Source organism: Coenobita brevimanus, chromosome 94, assembly GCF_032717465.1.
Source record: "Coenobita brevimanus isolate Jiangsu-jjx chromosome 94, ASM3271746v2, whole genome shotgun sequence".
NCBI lineage: Eukaryota > Metazoa > Arthropoda > Malacostraca > Decapoda > Coenobitidae > Coenobita > Coenobita brevimanus.
This window is the reverse complement of record NC_137047.1, coordinates 37,520,551-37,540,517: the sequence shown is the minus strand read 5'-3', so window position 1 is coordinate 37,540,517 and position 19,967 is coordinate 37,520,551. Positions and strand designations below refer to the sequence as shown.

The following is a 19,967-nucleotide window of genomic DNA, read 5'->3' as shown; positions in this document are numbered from 1 at the left end:
TATACATATATATATATATACCTGTATATATATATATATATATATATATATCTATACAGTAACCTCACGTCCAACACGCGTTCGTCCAGCACGGAGAGCAAATAATTAGTATTATTTAATACGATTTAATTACTGCAACACGAGTGTGTTAGCACAACACGCACAGAGCTCCGAGAAGTGGGCCAAATCCGCAGAGTTCAACTCTAGCACGATCACCCCTGGTCCAACACGGTCATACTGGACATTCCCATGATGATGATAGCCAATGAAAACTTCTGACCAAGTAGCTTTCCCCGCCCGCTATCGTGACGTGATCGTGATGCCACCCAATTAAAAATGCTTCTGGTGTCATGTGATGTTTTATTTAAATCTCTCCCGCCACAGCGCCACTCAGTCGCATAATTGCATTGGAAGGTGCTTTTTTCTTGCTGCATTTTCTGCCCTTGTTACTGCATTTTACCGTGCTCACGATGCCTAGGAAGCCTTCTGAGAACCCCAAGAAACGTCGGCACCTCCCTCAGGCCACCAAGCTAGAAAGCATCAAGAGGAAGAAGAAAGGGGAGAGGAAAGTTGACATTGCCAAGGCCTACGACATGAATGAAGCCAACGTGAGGACCATAATAAAAAAACCAAGACAAGATCCTGGCAGCCGAAGGCTATCACACGGCACTTCATACCAGGTTTGCTGAGGATACGATGGTAAATCAGAATGGTAACGTGGTAAAATTGCCGATGATAACATGGGCATTTGTAATTCATCTGGATGGATTCCTGCCGAGGATACGATGGGCAAAACAGTGTGACCAAGACCCAGGCAACTCGACAGAGAATGTATCATACTACAGCATTGAACATTTAGCTTGACACTGAATACATATTAATATTTTAGAATAAATATCAATCGTTTTGAAACCCTTCTCATCGGCGTGTGTACCACTTTATAAACAAAGTTGCTTCTCATTCTCTACTGAGTCAGCAACAGAGATCACTTTCCACAGTCATGAGACGGGGCTCTAGCAACAGTGTGAGAAGCATGCACTTTCCCGAGGATTACAGTGCTAGGACAGGCAGAAGCAGGACCTTCCATGGCTGTGGACGAAGATAGTGATTCTGAGTGTGATTTCGAAGGATTTATGAGGGAGGTTTGATTTCGAAGGATTTATGAGGGAGGTTGAGGAGGAGCAACAGCCATTACCCGCTAGTGACGCCAGCAGCCATCCTCCGGGGACCCAGTAGGACTACCTACAGCCTTGGATACCATCTTCCATTCCCAGCAAGCCCACCAACACTATCCTAAAAAGTTAGTTATCATTCATAGCACAGTACCATTTATTATAATTACAATAGTACCAATATATGTATAGGTATATGGTAGGTATTTAGGGTGACTTTTCCTAAGGTTGCTGACATAATTCATTTTTCCTCATAAGCTCTGTTGTTAGTCCAACACGTTTTTGGTCCAACACGTGACCCATGCATGACAATATTACCGTATTGGATGCGAGGGTACTGTGTATATATATATATATATATATATATATATATATATATATATATATATATATATATAGAGTATATATATATAGTGTCTATATATATATATATATAGTGTCTATATATATATATATATATATATATATATATATATATATATATATATATAACCAAAACCTTGAATGCACGAGTTTACCACACAGAACGCGAGGCAGAGGCAAAGAGTGGCTCAAAAATGTCATTTCCTATTAGTGCGCGACCACCCCTCAAACTGCGCGTCACGTGTCTGCAGAATCAAGTTGAGCAGCCTAGCGTGATGGAAGGCAGGACTGAGCTGTGTATGTCAAACATTAGCAAGATCCTTGCTGCCGTTGTTAAGCTCAAGGAGGAGGTGAAGGAACAAGAAGTGAGCAACCAAAGAACGGAGGAACTTCTGGTTGGTATCGACAAACTCTTCCGTTTCTACACAGACAGGCACAGGGAAGAAATAAACAGGAGAAGATAGACACTCATAACAAGCTACACACAGCAGGCTCAAGTTGGTGAAATTGCGGAACCAACGACATCGTCTGCTCCTGTTCCTGTTGAGGATGAAGAGGATGCAATGTCAGAAGTGTCAGAATTGGACTTTGAAGGGTTTATGGCCGAAGTGAGTGACTTGGATGCTCCTGGGGAAGGTGCTCAAGAGGAGTCTGTGGAGGGAAGTGTTGGTGAGGTGGGAGGTGCGGTGGGGAGTGCGGAGCTGTAAGTGTTGCCGCGCCTCGGAACCCCTGTTATTTAAGGTCATCAGGCCTGTTGTCTACTGTTATTAAAGTGACTACCCATATTTCTGTTATTGTAGCTATAGCTTTAGTACAATGTCTGAAAAATATGACCTTTATTATATCTCTAATGGCCAAAAAAATGTCCAGGTATGAGGGGGTACCGCCCATATGTAATTATTCCCATAAGATTATGTATTCCCAGTACGCGAATTCCCAGTGCGCGAGGTCGTGGACCACCCAATCTCTCGTGCACTGTGCGAGCCTACTGTATATATATATATATATATATATATATATATAAAATTTTTAAATCTATTTTTTTTATTTTTCAGCCCTCCTTCCCTTAAGTTTCACCACGCACATGATATACTCCCTCACAATATCTAAAGGTTCTCCCCACACATAATGTACTCCCTCATACAGTATATATATATATATATATATATATATACAGTATATATATATATATATATAGAGTATATATATATACAGTATATACTGTATATATATATATATATATATATATATATATATATATATATACAGTATATCCATCCACCCATCCATTGCCAGACGCCATGTATCCCAAACGGGGTGGTCAACGGCTTAGAGTTAATTGTTTTACAGGGAGGGGCACTAATCCTCCACCAACCCCACTTGACACATAGGGATGCCAACAGCATCTGGTGTTCCCAGGCGGTCACCCATCCAAGTACTAACCAGACCCAACGTTGCTTAACTTCGCTGATCGGACGGGAAGCGGTGTACTCAACGTGGTATGGCCGTTAATATATATATATATATATATATATATACATACAGTATATATATTTAGATATATATACATTATATATATCTAGATATATATACAGTATATATATTTTGATGTATATACAGTATATATATTTATATATATATATATATATATATATATATATATATATATATATATATATATATGTATATATAAATATAGATATATATATATTTAGATATATATACAGTATATATATTTATATATATATATATACAGTACTGTATATATATTTATATATATATACAGTATATATATTTATATATATATACAGACATATTTTCCCCTCCTATCCCAAACGTTCCTCCAACACATGATACAATACTGTAATTACCACAAACACTCGTGGCACATATCACAAACATTTTAGATAAGGATCATAAATTTCAACAACTGTTTTACCAACATACGGTACCTGTCCACTCACGTCCGTGGTTGTCCGGCATTGCAAGGTACAGTACCTGTTCACTGACGTTCATCGTTCCTTGGCATCGTTACCTTTCCCAGCACACCTGACGCTAAAGTATCACTCACCTACGCTACGCACCTAAACGAACACTTGCGGCACAGTTCACGTATATTTTACATAAAGTATAAGTTATCACTAAATGTCAGACCAAGGTACAGTACCTGTTCAATGACGTCCGTCATTCCTTGGCATCGTTACCTTTCCCATCACACCTGATGCTAAAGTATCGCTCACCTAAGCTACACACCTAAACAAACACTCGCGGCACAGTTCAAGTATATTTTACTTAAAGTATAAGTTATCACTAAATGTCAGACCAAGGTACAGTACCTGTTCAATGATGTCCGTCATTCCTAGGCGTCCCTATCTCCTGAGGACCCCTGCCGCTAAGGTATCACTAACCTACGCTACGCACCATAATATATGCCGTCACAAGGATACGTGGCACATTTCACTTACACTTCACACTATATCATACACAGATACATGACTACCACAATGATTCCACCCCAACCTCCACAATTATTCTATTCCTTACTACGGTTCAACGTGACTGTGATGTAGCATCATTCGCCGGGAAAGTACGATGCAACGCTATTGTATTGGCACACACCACACTCCTTCATAAACACTCGCAGCGTGTTTGACGTATATTTCACACAATTCCATAGCATTTTCACTATCAGAATCACAATAATTCCATCCCTAAACTCCTCTAATTACCCCTTCCCGACTATAAAGCGTACACAATGCCTGCCCCATTCCACACTATGGTTTATGGTGTTCATAATGCTTACTAGTTCCATTATTTCACCAAGCCAGCCACAATATCTTTCACACAAAATACAGCTTAGGCACTGGCTTCACTGTATGCGTATTTGTACTCACGCCACAGGGTCTAGGGATGGACGAAAGGCGAAACCCCGCTACAGTGAACACGCATATTGCCTCTAAGCCTAACGAATGATAACGGGCACAATTCCTTTTCGTGACATATATCTATGTTCCAACGACAATATCACATACAAATATGCTCACAAATATGGATTATCACACTGAGTCCATAGGGGCTTTGGCTCGGGTGGGTGGGGGAGAATTAGCAGGAGTTTAACCCCTTAACCGGGGGGCGTCACTTTTGTGATGCTCGGGAGTAAGGGATCATACCGCGGGGCGTCACTTTTGTGATTCTGTGTAATTTTGAATTCGCCCGGGCTTTCAAGTGGTGGCTTGTATCATCTATCAGTACTACCAGTGTCCAGCTATACTCAGTTCTGCTAATGTCACCTGTACTCCCATCCACTGTTGACAATTTTGCCATTTTTCTCCTGTCCTTGACTCCCCCTCCCCTCCTTACCTCCCCTCCATTACCCTCTCCTCCCGCCTGACAGCTGTGCTGCGCTACACAAATCCTGGATGGATTTTTCCACTCATTTTATCCATTGATATGTGCCCTTTGCCCTACTCTTATACAAAATAATATATAAAAGAAAGAGAAAAGGTAATTGATACTGCCATACATCTGGAATGGGCATTAATGTTTAATAATATTCAGCTTAATCCTGCATCATCCTTGAACATGCTTGGGGTTTCATTTACTCGGGACTTATCTTGGAAAGACCATATTACATCTCTTGTAAAATCTGCTTCCAAGAGATTGGGTGTGCTAAGCCGACTCCGCTCTTTCTTTACCCCTGCACAATTGTTGACTCTATACAGAGGTTTTATCCGCCCCTGTGTGGAGTACAACTCTCATGTGTGGGGAGGCTCCCCACATGCAGCTCTTCTCAATAGGGTGGAGTCAAAGGCTTTTCGTCTCATTAACTCTCCTTCTCTTACTGACTCCCTTCAACCTCTCTCTTCGCCGCACTGATGCATCTTTATCTCTTTTCTATCGCTACTTTAATGGTCACTGCTCTGCTGAACTGTCTGCTTGCATTCCTCCACCTCTACGACGGGCGCATAGCACCCGTCTGGCAGCAAACTCTCATCCCTTTTCTGTCCAACTCTCTAATGCAAGAGTTAACCGTTACTCCCAGTCTTTCATTTATGCAACAGGTCAGCTCTGGAACTGTCTCCCTCTATCTGTATTTCCTGCTGCCTATGATCTCCAGTCTTTCAAACGCAGTGTGTCCAGGCATCTCAAAATGATCGGATCTTGAATTTGGCTCTCAATTGTATTTTGTTTTTCTCTTGGAGGGAACTGTTACTGCGGGCCATGGCCTTTGGTTCCTTCTTCCTCGCAGAAAAAAAAAAAAATATATCACCTGGCAACACCTCATGTGCACTCGTTCGCTAATTTCCCGTTTATTTCCCCTTGAAATATGCCGTATGACCTGTTCTCATAATAAAAATATATATAAGAAAGGAAGGGAGAAGCCCGAGCAATATTTACATTCACCTAGAACTACCTATTTTATTATGTATTGTCTAGATTTCCTGCCAATCATTTCATAGCGTATATATTAGCAGCTGTCACCACGCTGACACTGACAACTCTTTGCTGCCCCTAGGCCACAGCATTCAGTTTTCTGTCGTCTTTCAAGGTGAAACCACGTCGGATTCGCGCCTGTCCAATTCCGCCGCTTTTTAGCCCAATGCAAAGGGCCCTGTGACCTCTACCCCTACTAAACCTCGTGTGTAAGGGTAAAGGGCTAAGTGACTCTGCTGTGGAACGTGAACTGGCTAATTTATCAATGATAATGATGGACAGTGACTATGATCTTTCTGGTGACTCTAAAACAGTGCAAGTGGAAATGTAAATAATGTGTAAATAATGTGTAAACAGTAAGTGAAAGCAATGAATGTAAATATAACTGAACAGTGGAAAATAGTTTTATAAGTTACTGCAAGTGACACTGCATAACATAGTGTAAATAAAACAGAAATGTAAATAATGTAAATAAAATAGAGAATGTAAATGTAAATAAGTAGTAATATAAGAATATGAGTATATATACTAGGAGTAATGAAAGTGAGAGTGAGTTTCACTCAAACATGTATGAATACTGGGAGAAGTGAAAGTGACAGTTTCGCTCTCTACACTAGTATACAGAACGAGAAAGTGAATGACTGGAGTGAAAATAAACTACTAGTACTGAAAGAAACTTATAGATAAATATTGTATATATAAATAAGTGTAATAAAGTACTAGGAATATAAAGTGTGAGTGTGTTTATTAATAATAAATGACAGCTCCGCCTCAGAATACCATCGAGGAACACGGCAAGGGAGGAAAGCTCGTATGCGCTCGTAATTTACATTGCTTTCACAGTGTTTTTTTTTTGGGGGAGGAATATGGATTCCAAACTACTTGAAATTCTTAGAATAGTGTTTGTAGTTATAATATCAGGCAGTGGTAACCATATTACGGGGTATCGAGAAGTGTAAAGTGGAGACTTTGTTATCCAACTTCAGAAGTCTCCACAAGTCCTACAGCAGACGATGAAGGATCAACAAACAACCCACGAGAAAGCTGAAGGTATGTGCCATATACTTAAATAATTATAATATTCTAGGGCTAATAACTGATTTTTGGCAAATATTTTTAAAAAGTTAGTTGGAGCGTGAATATCCTCGCGGGACGCGCAAGAAGCGCAAAAACATCCCCGCGGTATAGTGGTTAAAGGGACAGGACACGCGACGCAGCCCTACTGCCTGGCTGCTTGGAAGAGATTGAGGTTTATCGCTATGTGCTGGACCCCATGAAGCGCCTCAGTGTTGCCAATACCTTACCACGGGAAAGCGATGCGCTCACTACAATGCATCAAAATTTGACGCAAATCGCCCACAAACTTAATTTCTGGCAAATTTTTTTGAGCTTAGGAACGCAATTTGCATGACTGTGCTTCTTTGTAACAAACCACATGGAAGGCGGATCGCATGACTGTGCCCGAGAGGGTTAATATGTTTTTCAGGTGACAAACTATCCTGGACCAGCACTCCCAAATCTTTCTCTTCTCTCGCTTTTGTGATTGATTCATCACCCATCAAATAATTCAGTGATGGCCTCTTGGTACTTTAACCCACTTCCAATATTTTACATTTCTTTGCGTTAAATTCTATTTCCCACATCCGGCTCCAATCATGTATCCTATCCAGATCCTCCTGCAGCATTTTACAGTCCTCCTCAACCTCTACCTTCCTCAAGATCTTTACATTATCAGCAAACAGACTTGCATAACTGTTCACTCCATCTATCATATCATTTATGTAAATCAGAAACATTACTGGCACCAACACCGAGCCTTGAGGGACTCCACTTGTTACTTCCCTCCATCCAGACATCCTATCCTTTATTACTGTCCTCATTTGTCTGTCTCTCAAAAAGTCTCTCATCCAACCCAGCAGTTTCCCCTTCAGTACTCCTATATACTCTAGTTTCCACATTAGTCTCTTATGGGGTACCTTGTCGAAGGCCTTCTCCAAGTCTAAATACACACAATCCACCCAACCGTCTCGCTCCTGTACCATGTCAATCGCTCTCGAGTAAAAGCTCAACAAGTTGGAAACACCTGACCTTCCACTTCTAAATCCAAACTGGCATTCAGCCATAATATTCATCTCTTCTAGATATTTTATCCATCTGTCTTTCAGGATTCTCTCACACAATTTTGCGACCATGCTGGTTAGAGACACTGGTCTATAATTCAGGGGTTCTTCCCTGCTTCCTCCCTTATAAATTGGTACCACATTTGCCCTCTTCCATTCTTGTGGCACTTTCCCCTCTTCCAGAGAACACACAATAAAACTGTGAATTTTATCCGCCAGTTGTTTTCTACATTCCTTCAGTACCCAATCAGAAATTCCATCAGGTCCTGGGGCTTTCCTTACATCTTGAGTTTCCAGTAATTTATACACTTCCTGTACCTCCACTTTCATATCTTTTATCAATGGTACATTTCTAATCACTCCCTCTCCTTCCACAAACTCCTTTTCATTAGTAAAAACTGATTGGAAACATTTGTTCATTATTTCAGCTTGCACTGCCACATCTTTACAGACCTCTCCTTCTACTTTCAGTTTGGTGATTCCTTCCTTTTGTTTCAGTTTGCCATTAACAAATCTATAAAACAGTTTGGGTTCATCCATGCATTTGTCTATTATACCAATTTCAAAATTCTTTTCTTCTTCTCTACGTATTCTTGTGTATTCATTTCTTGTTCTTTTATATTCTTCCTCTGTTCTGTTGTTACCACTCTTTCTCCAGTTGTTCCACACCTTATCTCTCTCTTTTTTTTTGCTATCATACACCTTCTATTAAACCACTCCTTTTTCCTGTTTTCTTTCCCCCTCACTCTTGGTACAAATTTTTCCACTCCCAAATTATAGAGGTCTAGAAAGATATCTCATTTCCTCTGTATCTCTCTTGTTTCTCTGAATTTTCTCCAATCCACATTTTCGAAAAATTTTCTCAATCCTGTAAAATTTGCTTTCTCAAAGTCGTATCTTCCCTGCCTATAAAGCTCGTCTCTTGGTTCAACATTCCCTATTATCACCTGGAACTCAATGACCACATGATCACTTTTTCCTATAGGACACAAATATTTCAAAGATTCTATTACATCAGGTTCTTTGGTAAACAGTAAGTCTAATCTTGCTGGTGTGTCCTCCCCTTGGAACCATGTCTCTTCTTTGACCCATTGCATCATCACATTATTCATTATTATATTTAATAATATAGTGCCCCACGAATCTTCGCTGCCTCCTGAGTCCCATTCCTCTCAGTTCACCTCTTTACAGTTAAAGTCACCCACCAAAATTATATTCCTGCTTTTCTCAATTATTTTTTGTAAATAACTTGCCATATCTAATAACATCTGATATTCATCATCATTCCATGCTCTTGTCTTAGGGGGAACATACACTACCGCCATATCTCCCTTGACATTCTCTCCAGTTTCTAATTTCATATATATCACTTCAGCCCTGCCCTCTCCCATTTCCACGGTATCTACATTTATGTTGTTCTTCACTGCTATCATCACTCCTCCTCCCGTTTTTTCTTTTCTGTTTCTTCTCCACAGTTCGTATTTACCATCTTCCATATGAACATCAGTATTTTCTCTTAACGTGGTCTATACAAAGCACATGACATCAGGTTCATGTACCCTCAAGAAATCGTTAATTTCAAGCCTTGTGGATATTAAAACAATAACATTAGTATATACCACCTTGAAGTTATTTTCGATGGTTTTATACCCTCTTCTCTCCGTTGGTACCACTTCCTCAATTTCTGAACTACAACTCTCCAATAACTTCTCTTTTCGTAATCATAGCCATCCCCCTTAGTTTCCTTCACTTCTAGTTCCTCACATACCACTTCCTTACTTTCATATCCATCACTCTCCAAAAAAAAACATTTTACATTCTTCCTCTGTCCTCTTATCATTTTTTTCCTTTACTTGTTCCTTCAAAGATTTTAAAACTTCTCTTTCTTCTTCATTCAAATCTTTTCTTACTATAATATTATCGATCCCAGCCTCTTTGCTTAGTTTCCAGGTCACTTTAAGTATATCATTTACTACACTTTCTGAAGACAACTTTACTCTCAATGGTCTTGTTTCCCCTCTCTTATAAGGCCCTATTCTCCTTGCTTCTTCAATTTGTGCCTGAAGAGGGTATTGCCTATCACCAACCCCTCCCAGCACAAATGTCCACTAACGCACTGCCATTCTCATCTATCTCAGCAGGCACACCCCACTCACCAACTATTCCATCCACCTTCACATTCCCTACTTTACCATTCATATCACCGATCAAAAACACTCTCTCATTCCTTCCAAACTTTTCCAAGTACACTTCTACATTTGTCCAGAACTCTCCTCTCACTCTTCTAGCACGATCTTGCGTTGGCGCATACACACACACAATCGCCCACATATGTATTCCAACTTTCAACTTTACCCACACAATCCTTGACCCAACTGGTCCATACTGTCTTATGCTCTTCTTCCATCTTTTACTCACAACTATACATACTCCTTCCTTTGCCCTCTCATTCTCACCTACTCCTGCACATATTATTATTATTATAAATATTCCCTTGTACAAAGGAAAAAGGGAAAAAGAAGTGTGTGGTAATCATGGGGGCATTTGTCTTCTTAGTATAATAGGAAAAGTGTATGGTAGGATACTTATTGACAGAGTTAGGGAAATAACAGAGGAATTAGTTGGAGAAGAACAGGGAGGCTTTAGGAAGGGAAGAGGTTGTGTAGATCAGATATTCATTCTTAGATCTTTAGTGGAAAAGTTTCTAGAGAAGGGAAAGAAGTTGTAGCAGCTTTCATGGATTTGGAGAAAGCATATGACAGGGTGGACAGACGAAGATTGTAGAAAGTATTAAGAATATATGGAGTAGATGGGAAGTTGTTGAACGCTGTGAAGAGTATGTATGATGGTGCTAAGGCTGTAGTGCGTGTGGATGGTGAACTGAGTGAATTTTTCTCTTTGAAGGTTGGTTTGAAACAGGGATGTGTCATGTCTCCATGGTTGTTCAATCTGTACATGGATGGGGTAATACAAGAGGTACAAGGCAGGTTAGTTGGAGTGGCCCTGGTGAGAGAGGGTAGTGTTTGTAAACTCCCTGTACTGTTGTTTGCAGATGATACTGTGTTGTTGAGTGAAGATGAAGGGGAGCTGCAAGGCTTGGTGGATGAGTTTGGGAGAGTGTGTAAGAAACGGAATTTAAAGGTGAATGTAGGGAAGAGTAAAGTGATGGTCTTTGAGAGAGGTGAAGTCAATGAATGTACAGCAAGGGTGGATGGTGAGGAATTGGAAAATGTGAGTACATTTAAGTACTTGGGTTGTGTGATGAGTAAGGATGGAGGTTTGGAGGGTGAAGTGCTTGAAAGTGTACAGCAGGGAAGAAAGGTTGCTGGTTCCTTGAAAGCAGTGATAAGAAACAGGGAAGTGAGTATGGAAGTGAAAAAGTTAGTACATGACAGTATTGTGATACAAACTCTAATGTATGGAAGTGAAGCTTAGACGTTGTTGGAAGAGCATGAGTCAAGAGTGAGAGCAGTGGAAATGAGTTATTTAAGAGGAGCCTGTGGAGTCACATGGAGAGACTGGCTGACAAATGAGGATATAAAGGAGCATTGTGGTGTGGATGTGGTGGGAAGCGTTAGGAGGAATACATTGAGGTGGTTTGGCCATGTGGAGAGGATGGAGGGTGAAAGACTGACGAAGAGAGTGTATGTGAGTGAGGTGGAGCGGAGGGAGAGGGAGGGGGAGGCTGAGGATGAGATGGAGAAGTATATGAGTGAGGGGGGTGTGAGTTAGGAGCAGGGCAGTGAAATGGCGGGGGACAGGGCGATGTGGAGGCAATTTGTTTGTGGCCACCACGAACGGAATTGAGGCATCTGGCAATAGATAGATAGATAGATAGATCAACTTAACACTCAAGCATGGGTGGGTGGGTGGATGGGGGAGGGGGGAGGCACTGAGTATGAAATCCTGGTTATGATTTACCTTCAGCCAAAGGTGTAGGTTAAGTGTAAGCAAAAACTATGGCTCACAAGTACACAAACAGTATAAAGGTAATCCTCATTCTGTGTCAAAGATATGTTCCAAACTATCATCAACTTTTTCCAAATAACTGGTATGGTAAACTGGGGAAAACTGGCAAATTAGCATTTTAACCAGCTTTGGAACTATGATAAGCAATTCTTCTGTAATTTACAGTGGATGTAATACAAAAAAGACTGTCAAAGGAGGCAACTTGTAAAGAGAACTATTAAACCCTTACTATTTTTAACTTGGCTGTTTTAGTGATAAATGAGTAAGAAGGCTGAGTAACAAAAACAACATAAGCTGCTACCCACCTGCATACACTGGAAGGTAAACATAGCCTTGCGTTTAGTTTGGTGGCGTGAATAGCGCTTGATGCTAAGTTCCATGGTCAGGCCGCTGGGGGTAAGTGGGGCAGGTGGCGGCGTCTGGAAACGGGTCCTCTTGCCTACCACCCGTCCCTGCTCATCCAGGATCAGGTCCATCTTGTCCAGTGTATTGCCTCTCTCATCCTCCTCTGACTCATCACTCTCATCCACACGCTTGTATGCAAACACGCCAAATTGGTTGCGCTTCCTCACCTTAAAATGAGAGACTTTGTACAGAAAGATATACAGCTTTGGACTTGAGACTACACTGTTAACACTTTCAGCCTCCTATGAATTCCTCTCAGCTGAATAAAAGAATCTGTTATCAGCTGATATAGAATAATATACTAGAGTCTGCGGACCTTGAAAAGATTAAACGTGACAGAATTAACTTTTTGGGGCTCCTAACTCATTCCCATTTCAATAAAGTCATCTGACATTAGCTGGAACAGAATACAGTTGTTGTCGCAACCATTAGGAAGGTTAACCTCCACTATTTTTGGTGATGGCACGCCATGTGAAATGTACTCCTATACTAATTAACTGCTTTACAGTAAAACACAAGTTATATGAACTGTGTTAAATAAGGAACTACCGTGAACCGGGGTGAATTCGGACACGGGGTGGCTTCGGACGAAATTTGCATAAAAAGATTAAATGCTACGCAGCTGCTAAACGAAGAAAGATATCGCATATCTTTAAACTGGATAATGTTCCATAGGTTTTGTAAAATGTTATGTATAATTATCTTTTTAAAATATTATTTTCCACTGGTGAATATATTGTAATAAAGACAATGCTATTTTTTGGTGAAAAAATGAAAACGGGAAAACTTGGTCTGGTGTGAACGAATCATAACAAACCGCACGCTTATACACATTTAGAGGTTTACTTTAACGTCTAACTTGAAGATTGGAACAGAGAAAGGGTTAAAATCTGCAATTTAAATGTATGTAAACATGACATGAGTGAATGTGTACGCATTTTTGGGATTTAAAGGGGTGACTTCGGACAATGGATATTTAAAGGGCTGAGGTCAGACAGCATATCTAATTTGCTTTTTTTATATGTAATAAAACATATTTTGTACAATGTACATAGTCTGCATGCTTATCTTTGTTTTTGCATTTATATAACAGATGATGTGTGAGATGAACTAAGCCACAATGCCTCGAAATTACAAGAGAGTGAGTGTATCTACCAGTGATGGTAGAAGACACTATACGGTGGAACGCCGTGGCAGCCTTTTAGAGTGTGCTAGTGCAGACGTACGTGATGGAAAGTTAAGTGTCAGACAGGCTGCTAAGAAATATGATGTTTCTAAAAGTACTTAACATGACTATATGACAAAGAAACATGTAAAAAAACCAGGTGGACAAACTGTCTTTACTCCAGAAGAAGAACTACATATTGTGAACCGAGTCACTACACTGGGAGAATGGGGTCTGCCTATTGACACTTTTGAACTGCGAATGTTAATAAAGTGCTACTTAGACGAACGTGGGATTACTGTGAAACGCTTCAAGAACAATCTTCCTGGAACTGATTGGAGTTCGTGTTTTCTGTTGCGCCACAAAAACAAACTGGCTCAGAGGGTATCTCAGAATATTAAAGTTGCACGTGCTAAAGTCGGTCCAATTGAAATCAATCAATATTTTGATAATCTTGAAAAAACACTGAAAGATGTGCCTCCTAGTAACATCATTAACTATGATGAAACCAATCTCTCTGATGACCCAGGAAACAAGAAAATCTTAGTTCGCCGAGGTACCAGATATCCAGAGAGGGTAATGAACCACACAAAATCCAACATCTCCATCATGTTCTCTTGTTCCGGATCTGGAAAGATGCTTCCACCATATGTGGTGTACAAGGCAGTAAACTTGTACAACACTTGGACAGAAGGTGGCCCTTCAAATGTGCGATACAACAAGACAGAGAGCGGGTGGTTCGACAGTAATACGTTTGAGGACTGGTTCTTTAAAGTTGGATTACCTCATGCAAAACGTCAGGACGGCAAAGTAGTGTTCATAGGGGATAATTTAGCTAGCCACCTTTCTCTGTCTGTTGTGGAAGCTTGTGAGGAGCACAACATTGATTTTGTTTTATTGCCCCCCAATTCTACACATCTCACCCAACCCTTAGATGTTGCTGTCTTCCGAGCAGTGAAAACTCATTGGCGTAAAATTCTAAGTGAATTCAAAACATCAAGTATTGGAAGAAGAAGTGTATCCCTTCCAAAATCAGAGTTCCCAAAGCTTCTAGGACAACTGCTCAATAGAATAAGTGATAATATTATGAAGAATATCATGAATGGCTTTCGCAAGTGTGGGATAACGCCACTTAACCGACAGGAGGTACTAGCTCGTCACCACAACACACTGATTCCAGTACTGATACCGGTACCACTGTTACTTCAGAGATTAACACTGATACCGGTACCAGTACCAATGCCTCATCTCAAGCATCTACCTCGGGTTATGCAACAACCCCACATGTACCTGCAAGAAATTCAAGTGCCAGTAGTACCACCGGTAGTGATTTTGCATCACATTTTGATGAGTCATTGGTCAGTGTTCTATCGGAAATGCGATATGGAAAGAAGCAATCATGCCAGAGGAAGAGGAAACTAAAAGTGCCTGCAGGCAAGAGTGTAACAGCTAAACGACTAAGGAAAATGAGAGAAGAGGGAACTGTAAGCACAGATTCTGAGTCATCCAGTACTGGTACCGGTACTGCTGCAATACTTAGTGAAGTAGAGCTCCCTATCATAGATATGGATGGTGAGGACCTGCAAATACAGCCAGTGAATCAAGCAGAAGAAGATTCTCCTGAAGCAGCAGGGGCAAGTAATGATGGGACACTTGAGACACAAGAATTAGAGGCAAGTACCAGCACTGATGGGACAGCTATGACGCAAGCAACAGTAACAAGTACTGGTACCAGAACTACAACTGAGACAGCAGAGACAGATGTAGGGCCAACACGTAATCCTAAGCTACATGACTGGGTGATTGTACAACTTTCAGATAAGACAGGAAAGAGGAGGAAGTATTTTGTTGCTATTGTCATTGATGTACAGACATTGAAAGTTAGGTTCTTAAAACATGTAAGAGGTACAAAGAATGTGTTTGTAACTTCTAATGTTCCAGGTGATGAAATGTGTGCCATAGACGAGTCAGACATAGTAATGTACTTACAGGAGCCAATCCTGGACAAACGAGAACGTATGATTTTTGATCTAGATGTTACCTCATGGCCACAGTAAGTCATTGTGTGATCTCTTAGAATTCCAGTTGTTCACTTTGTTGTAATATTTCTAGTTATTGTGCCTTATTCTTGTCATATTTCTAGTCTGTTCTTGAAAATGGAGAAGATATGATTTTCAATCTTTATGTTAATTCATGGCCACAGTAAGTCACTGTGATCTCATAGAATGGCATTCGTTCTGTACCGGTATTTATGTCACATTTCTAGTATGAGAAGAGATATTATTTAGTTTAATTGGTTTTGTGCAATGTGAGAACACATATTATTTAAGTTACCATATGGTACCGGTATGATATCCTTATAGTTTGTCCCCACTCCCTCCTCTTGTTCCTCATCTACTCCCCCCTTCCATTCCTAACTCCTCCTGTTTCTCCTTCCCAAGCTCCTTCTCTCATTCCTTCCGAAGCTCCTTCACTCTTTAGCTCTTTCCTTCCCTATCTTCTGTTCCTCCATTCCAAGTTCCCTTTAATTAGGCATTTAAATAGCCGGCACGCTTTAAACCGTCCGGTCAGTCAGTCACAATCGTGCCTTTAAACCTGCGCATAGCGTGGGAATGTACCGTATTTATGTCACATTTCTAGTCTGAGAAGAGATATTATTTAGTTTAATTGGTTTTGTGCAATGTGAGAACACACATTATTTAAGTTACCATATGGTACGGTACCGGTATGATATCCTTATAGTTAGTCTCCACTACCTCCTCTTATTCATCTTCTACTCCAACCTTCCATTCCTGACTCCTCCTGTCACTCCTTCCCAAGCTCCTTCACTCTTTAGCTCTTTCCTTCCCTCTCTTATGTTCCTCCATTCAAAGTTACATTTAATTTTTCATTTATATAGCCGGCTCGCTTTAACCCGTCCGGTCAGTCAGTCACAATCGTGCCTTTAACCTGCGCATAGCGTGGGAATGTACTCCCTATAATGTATATGTATAATCAACTAAACTGGGGTTGTAAGTCAATGGAAAATTTATTTTTTCATCTATTTTTGCTATATATCACTACTATTTACTTGTAATTGTTCTGTATTTTTTTGTATTTTTTTCAGCAATTTTTTTAAAAGTCGCGCAGTGTCCGAAGACTCCCCAGAACTGTCCAAACATTCAGCTGAGCTACTAGGGGCCCATTTCAGTGCATTTCTAATGAGTGTCCGGGGTCACCCCAAGGCAGTCCAAAGTCTCCCCAGTCCGGGGTGACCTCGGACACCTATAAAATATTTTACTACGTCTAGATGGAGATTCTGAGATTATCTAGCTCTTAGATGCTTACAGGTTATTGGCTCACGTACGTATGTAATACTTAACATCAGTATTTTGGCCAAAATAAATTGTGTCAGGATGAAAAAACCTTCAAAATCGTACGAAGTCACCCCGGTTCACGGTACTGTATGTCATGTTTGTCTGAATAGCCCAAAACATACCATTCCAATAAGCTCACCTTCTCTACACAAGATTCTACAGACCACTTCACTTCCCCAGGATTCTTCTCTCCTGACACATGCTCTCGCCAAACCTAAAACGAAAAAGGTGATATAAGTTAGTGCAAAAATTATTGAGGGATAAGTCTCTTGAGTGATGTTCAAAAGGTATACATGCAAGAATAATTACCAACATGTAAAAGAACATATCACTGTCTGGTGAGTGACCTGACACTTGCTCTCACCATAGTCTATAAAAAAATTAAAGTGGATGACATGAATGCAAAAGGTATTATGGCTATAAGGCTGCTGAGTATTGTTAAAAGGTACAGTACATGGAAAAAATAAAGAAGCTAAGGAATACAGTAGACCATTATTACAACGAACCTTAATGGAACGGATTTCAGATTTAACGAATGCCTCAGGCCCCACCAAACTTTTGTCGGCTACACCAAACAAGAGTCGTTTAACCCCTTAACCGCAGGGCATCAATTTCGTGATGCTTGGGAGCAAGGGATCATACCGCGGGGCATCACTTTTGTTATTCTGTGTTATTTTGAATACGCCTGGGCTTTCAAGTGGTGGCTTGTATCATCTATCAGTACTGCCAATGTCCAACACTAGTCAGCACTTCTAATCTCATCTGTACTCCCATCCCTTGTTGACAATTTAGCAATTTCTCCCCGTTCTTGACTCCCCTCCCTACCTCCCCTCCATTACCCTCTCCTCTCGCCTGCCCAGCCGTGCTGCGCTAAATAAATCTTCCCTGGAATTTTCCACTGACTTCATCCATTGAAATAAGCCCTATGCCCTATTCTTATACCAAATAATATATACAAAAAAGAAATAAGGTAAGTGATAGTGCCATACACCTGAAGTTGGCTAATTATCACCTGACAACACATCACATGCACTCGTTCGCTAATTTTCGCTGTTTATTTCCCCTTGAAATATGCCGCATAATCTATTCTCATAATAAAAATATATATAAGAAAGGAAGGGAGAAGCCTAAGTGATATTTACATTCACCTGGAACTACCTAATTTATTATGTATTGTCTAGATTTCCTGTCAATCATTTCATAGCGTATATATTAGCAGCTGTCACCACGCTGACACTGGCTGCATTGCACTCCCCCTTGGCCACCACAGTATTCAGTTTACTGTCGTCTTTCAAGGTGAAACCACGTCAGATTCGCGCCTGTCCAATTCCGCCGCTTTTTAGCCCCATGCAAAGGGCCCTGTGACCTCTACCCCCCTACTAAACCTCGTGTAGAAAGGGTAGCACCTCATATGTATATGAACATATATATGTGGAACGTGAACTGGCTAATTTATCAATGAAAGTGATGGACAGTGACTATGATCTTTCTGGTGACTAAAACAGTGCAAGTGGAAATGTAAATAATGTGTAAACAGCAAGTGAAACCAATGAATGTAAATATAAGTGAACAGTGGAAAATAGTTTTATAAGTTACTGCAAGTGACAGTGCATAACACACTGTAAATAAAATAGAAATGCAAATAATGTAACTAAAATAGAGAATGTTAAATAGAAATGTAAATGAGTAGTAATATATGAATACCAGTATATATACTAGGAGTAATGAAAGTGAAAGTTTCACTCTAGCATGTATGAATACTATGAGTTATGAAAGTGTTAGTGAAATTGACAGATTTGCTCTCAATGCTAGTATACTGGACGAGAAAGTGAATGCTACATATTTTACTGAAAGAGAAATTGAATGCCTACAGTGACAATAAACTACTATTACTGAAGGAAACTTATGGATAAAGACTGCAGATATATATAAGTGTTACATAGTAATAGAAATATAAAGTGTGAGTGTTTTTATGAATAATAAATGACAGAACACCAGCGGCGAACGAGTGCAAGTGGGAAGGTCATACGCGCTCGTAATTTTCATTGCTTTCACAGTATTTTCTTTTTTTGGAGCATGGAATTCAAACTATTTGAAAATCATAGAATTGTGTTTCTAGTGATAATACCAGGCTGTGGTAATCATATTACGGGTTGTCGGGAAGTGTAAAGTGGAGGCTTCGTTATCCAACTTCAGAGGTCTCCACAAGTCCTACGGTACTCGAAGAAGGCTCAACAAACATCCCAGGAGAAAGCTGAAGCTATGTGCCACATTCATATGTAATTTTAATATTCTATCTATCTATTGCCAGACGCCTCAATCCTGTTTGGGGTGGCCACAAATAAAACGCCTCCATGTCGCCCTGTCCCCCGACATTTCACTGCCCTGCTCCCAACTCACATCCCCCTCTCTCATATGCCTCTCCACCCTATACCTCCCCATCCCTCCAGCTCATCCTTGGCCTCCCCCTCCCTCTTCCCCCCTCCACCTCACTCACATACACTTTCTTTGTCAGTCTCTCACCCTCCATCCTCTCCACACGGCCAAACCACCTCAGTGTGTTCCTCATAACACTTCCTATCACATCCACACCCACACCACAACGTTCCTTTATATCCTCATTCGTCAGCCTGTCTCTCCACGTGACTCCACAGGCTCCCCTCAAATAACTCATTTCCATTGCTCTCATTCTTGACTTGTGTCCTTCCAGCAACATCCAAGCTTCACTTCCATACGTTAGAGTTTGTATCACAATACTGTCATGTAGTAACTTTTTCACTTCCATGCTCACTTCCCTGGTTCTTATCATTGTATTCAAGGAACCAGCAACCTTTCTTCCCTGCTGTACCCTTTCAAGCACTTCACCTTCCAAACCTCCATCCTTACTCATCACACTACCCAAGTACTTAAACATACTCACATTTTCCAATTCCTCACCATCCAACCTCGCTGTACATTCAGTGACTTCACCTCTCTCAAAGAC

General features: G+C 40.5%; 1 protein-coding gene and 1 non-coding gene across 2 annotated transcripts in view; both read right to left on the bottom strand.

Annotated features, from left to right (window-relative positions):
- Positions 1-19,967, bottom strand: part of LOC145412924 (F-box only protein 30-like) — a 200,243-nt gene that overhangs the window by 87,006 nt on the left and 93,270 nt on the right. The window contains exons 7-8 of the mRNA XM_080282728.1: positions 17,124-17,198; positions 12,364-12,630 (exon numbers count right to left, since the gene is read on the bottom strand). Coding sequence (XP_080138854.1) covers positions 12,364-12,630; positions 17,124-17,198 — 342 coding nt within the window. The remainder of the gene's footprint in view (positions 1-12,363; positions 12,631-17,123; positions 17,199-19,967) is intronic.
- LOC145413055 (5S ribosomal RNA) lies at positions 2,930-3,048 on the bottom strand. The gene has a single exon (XR_013899665.1). It is a non-coding gene; the product is annotated as a 5S ribosomal RNA (ribosomal RNA).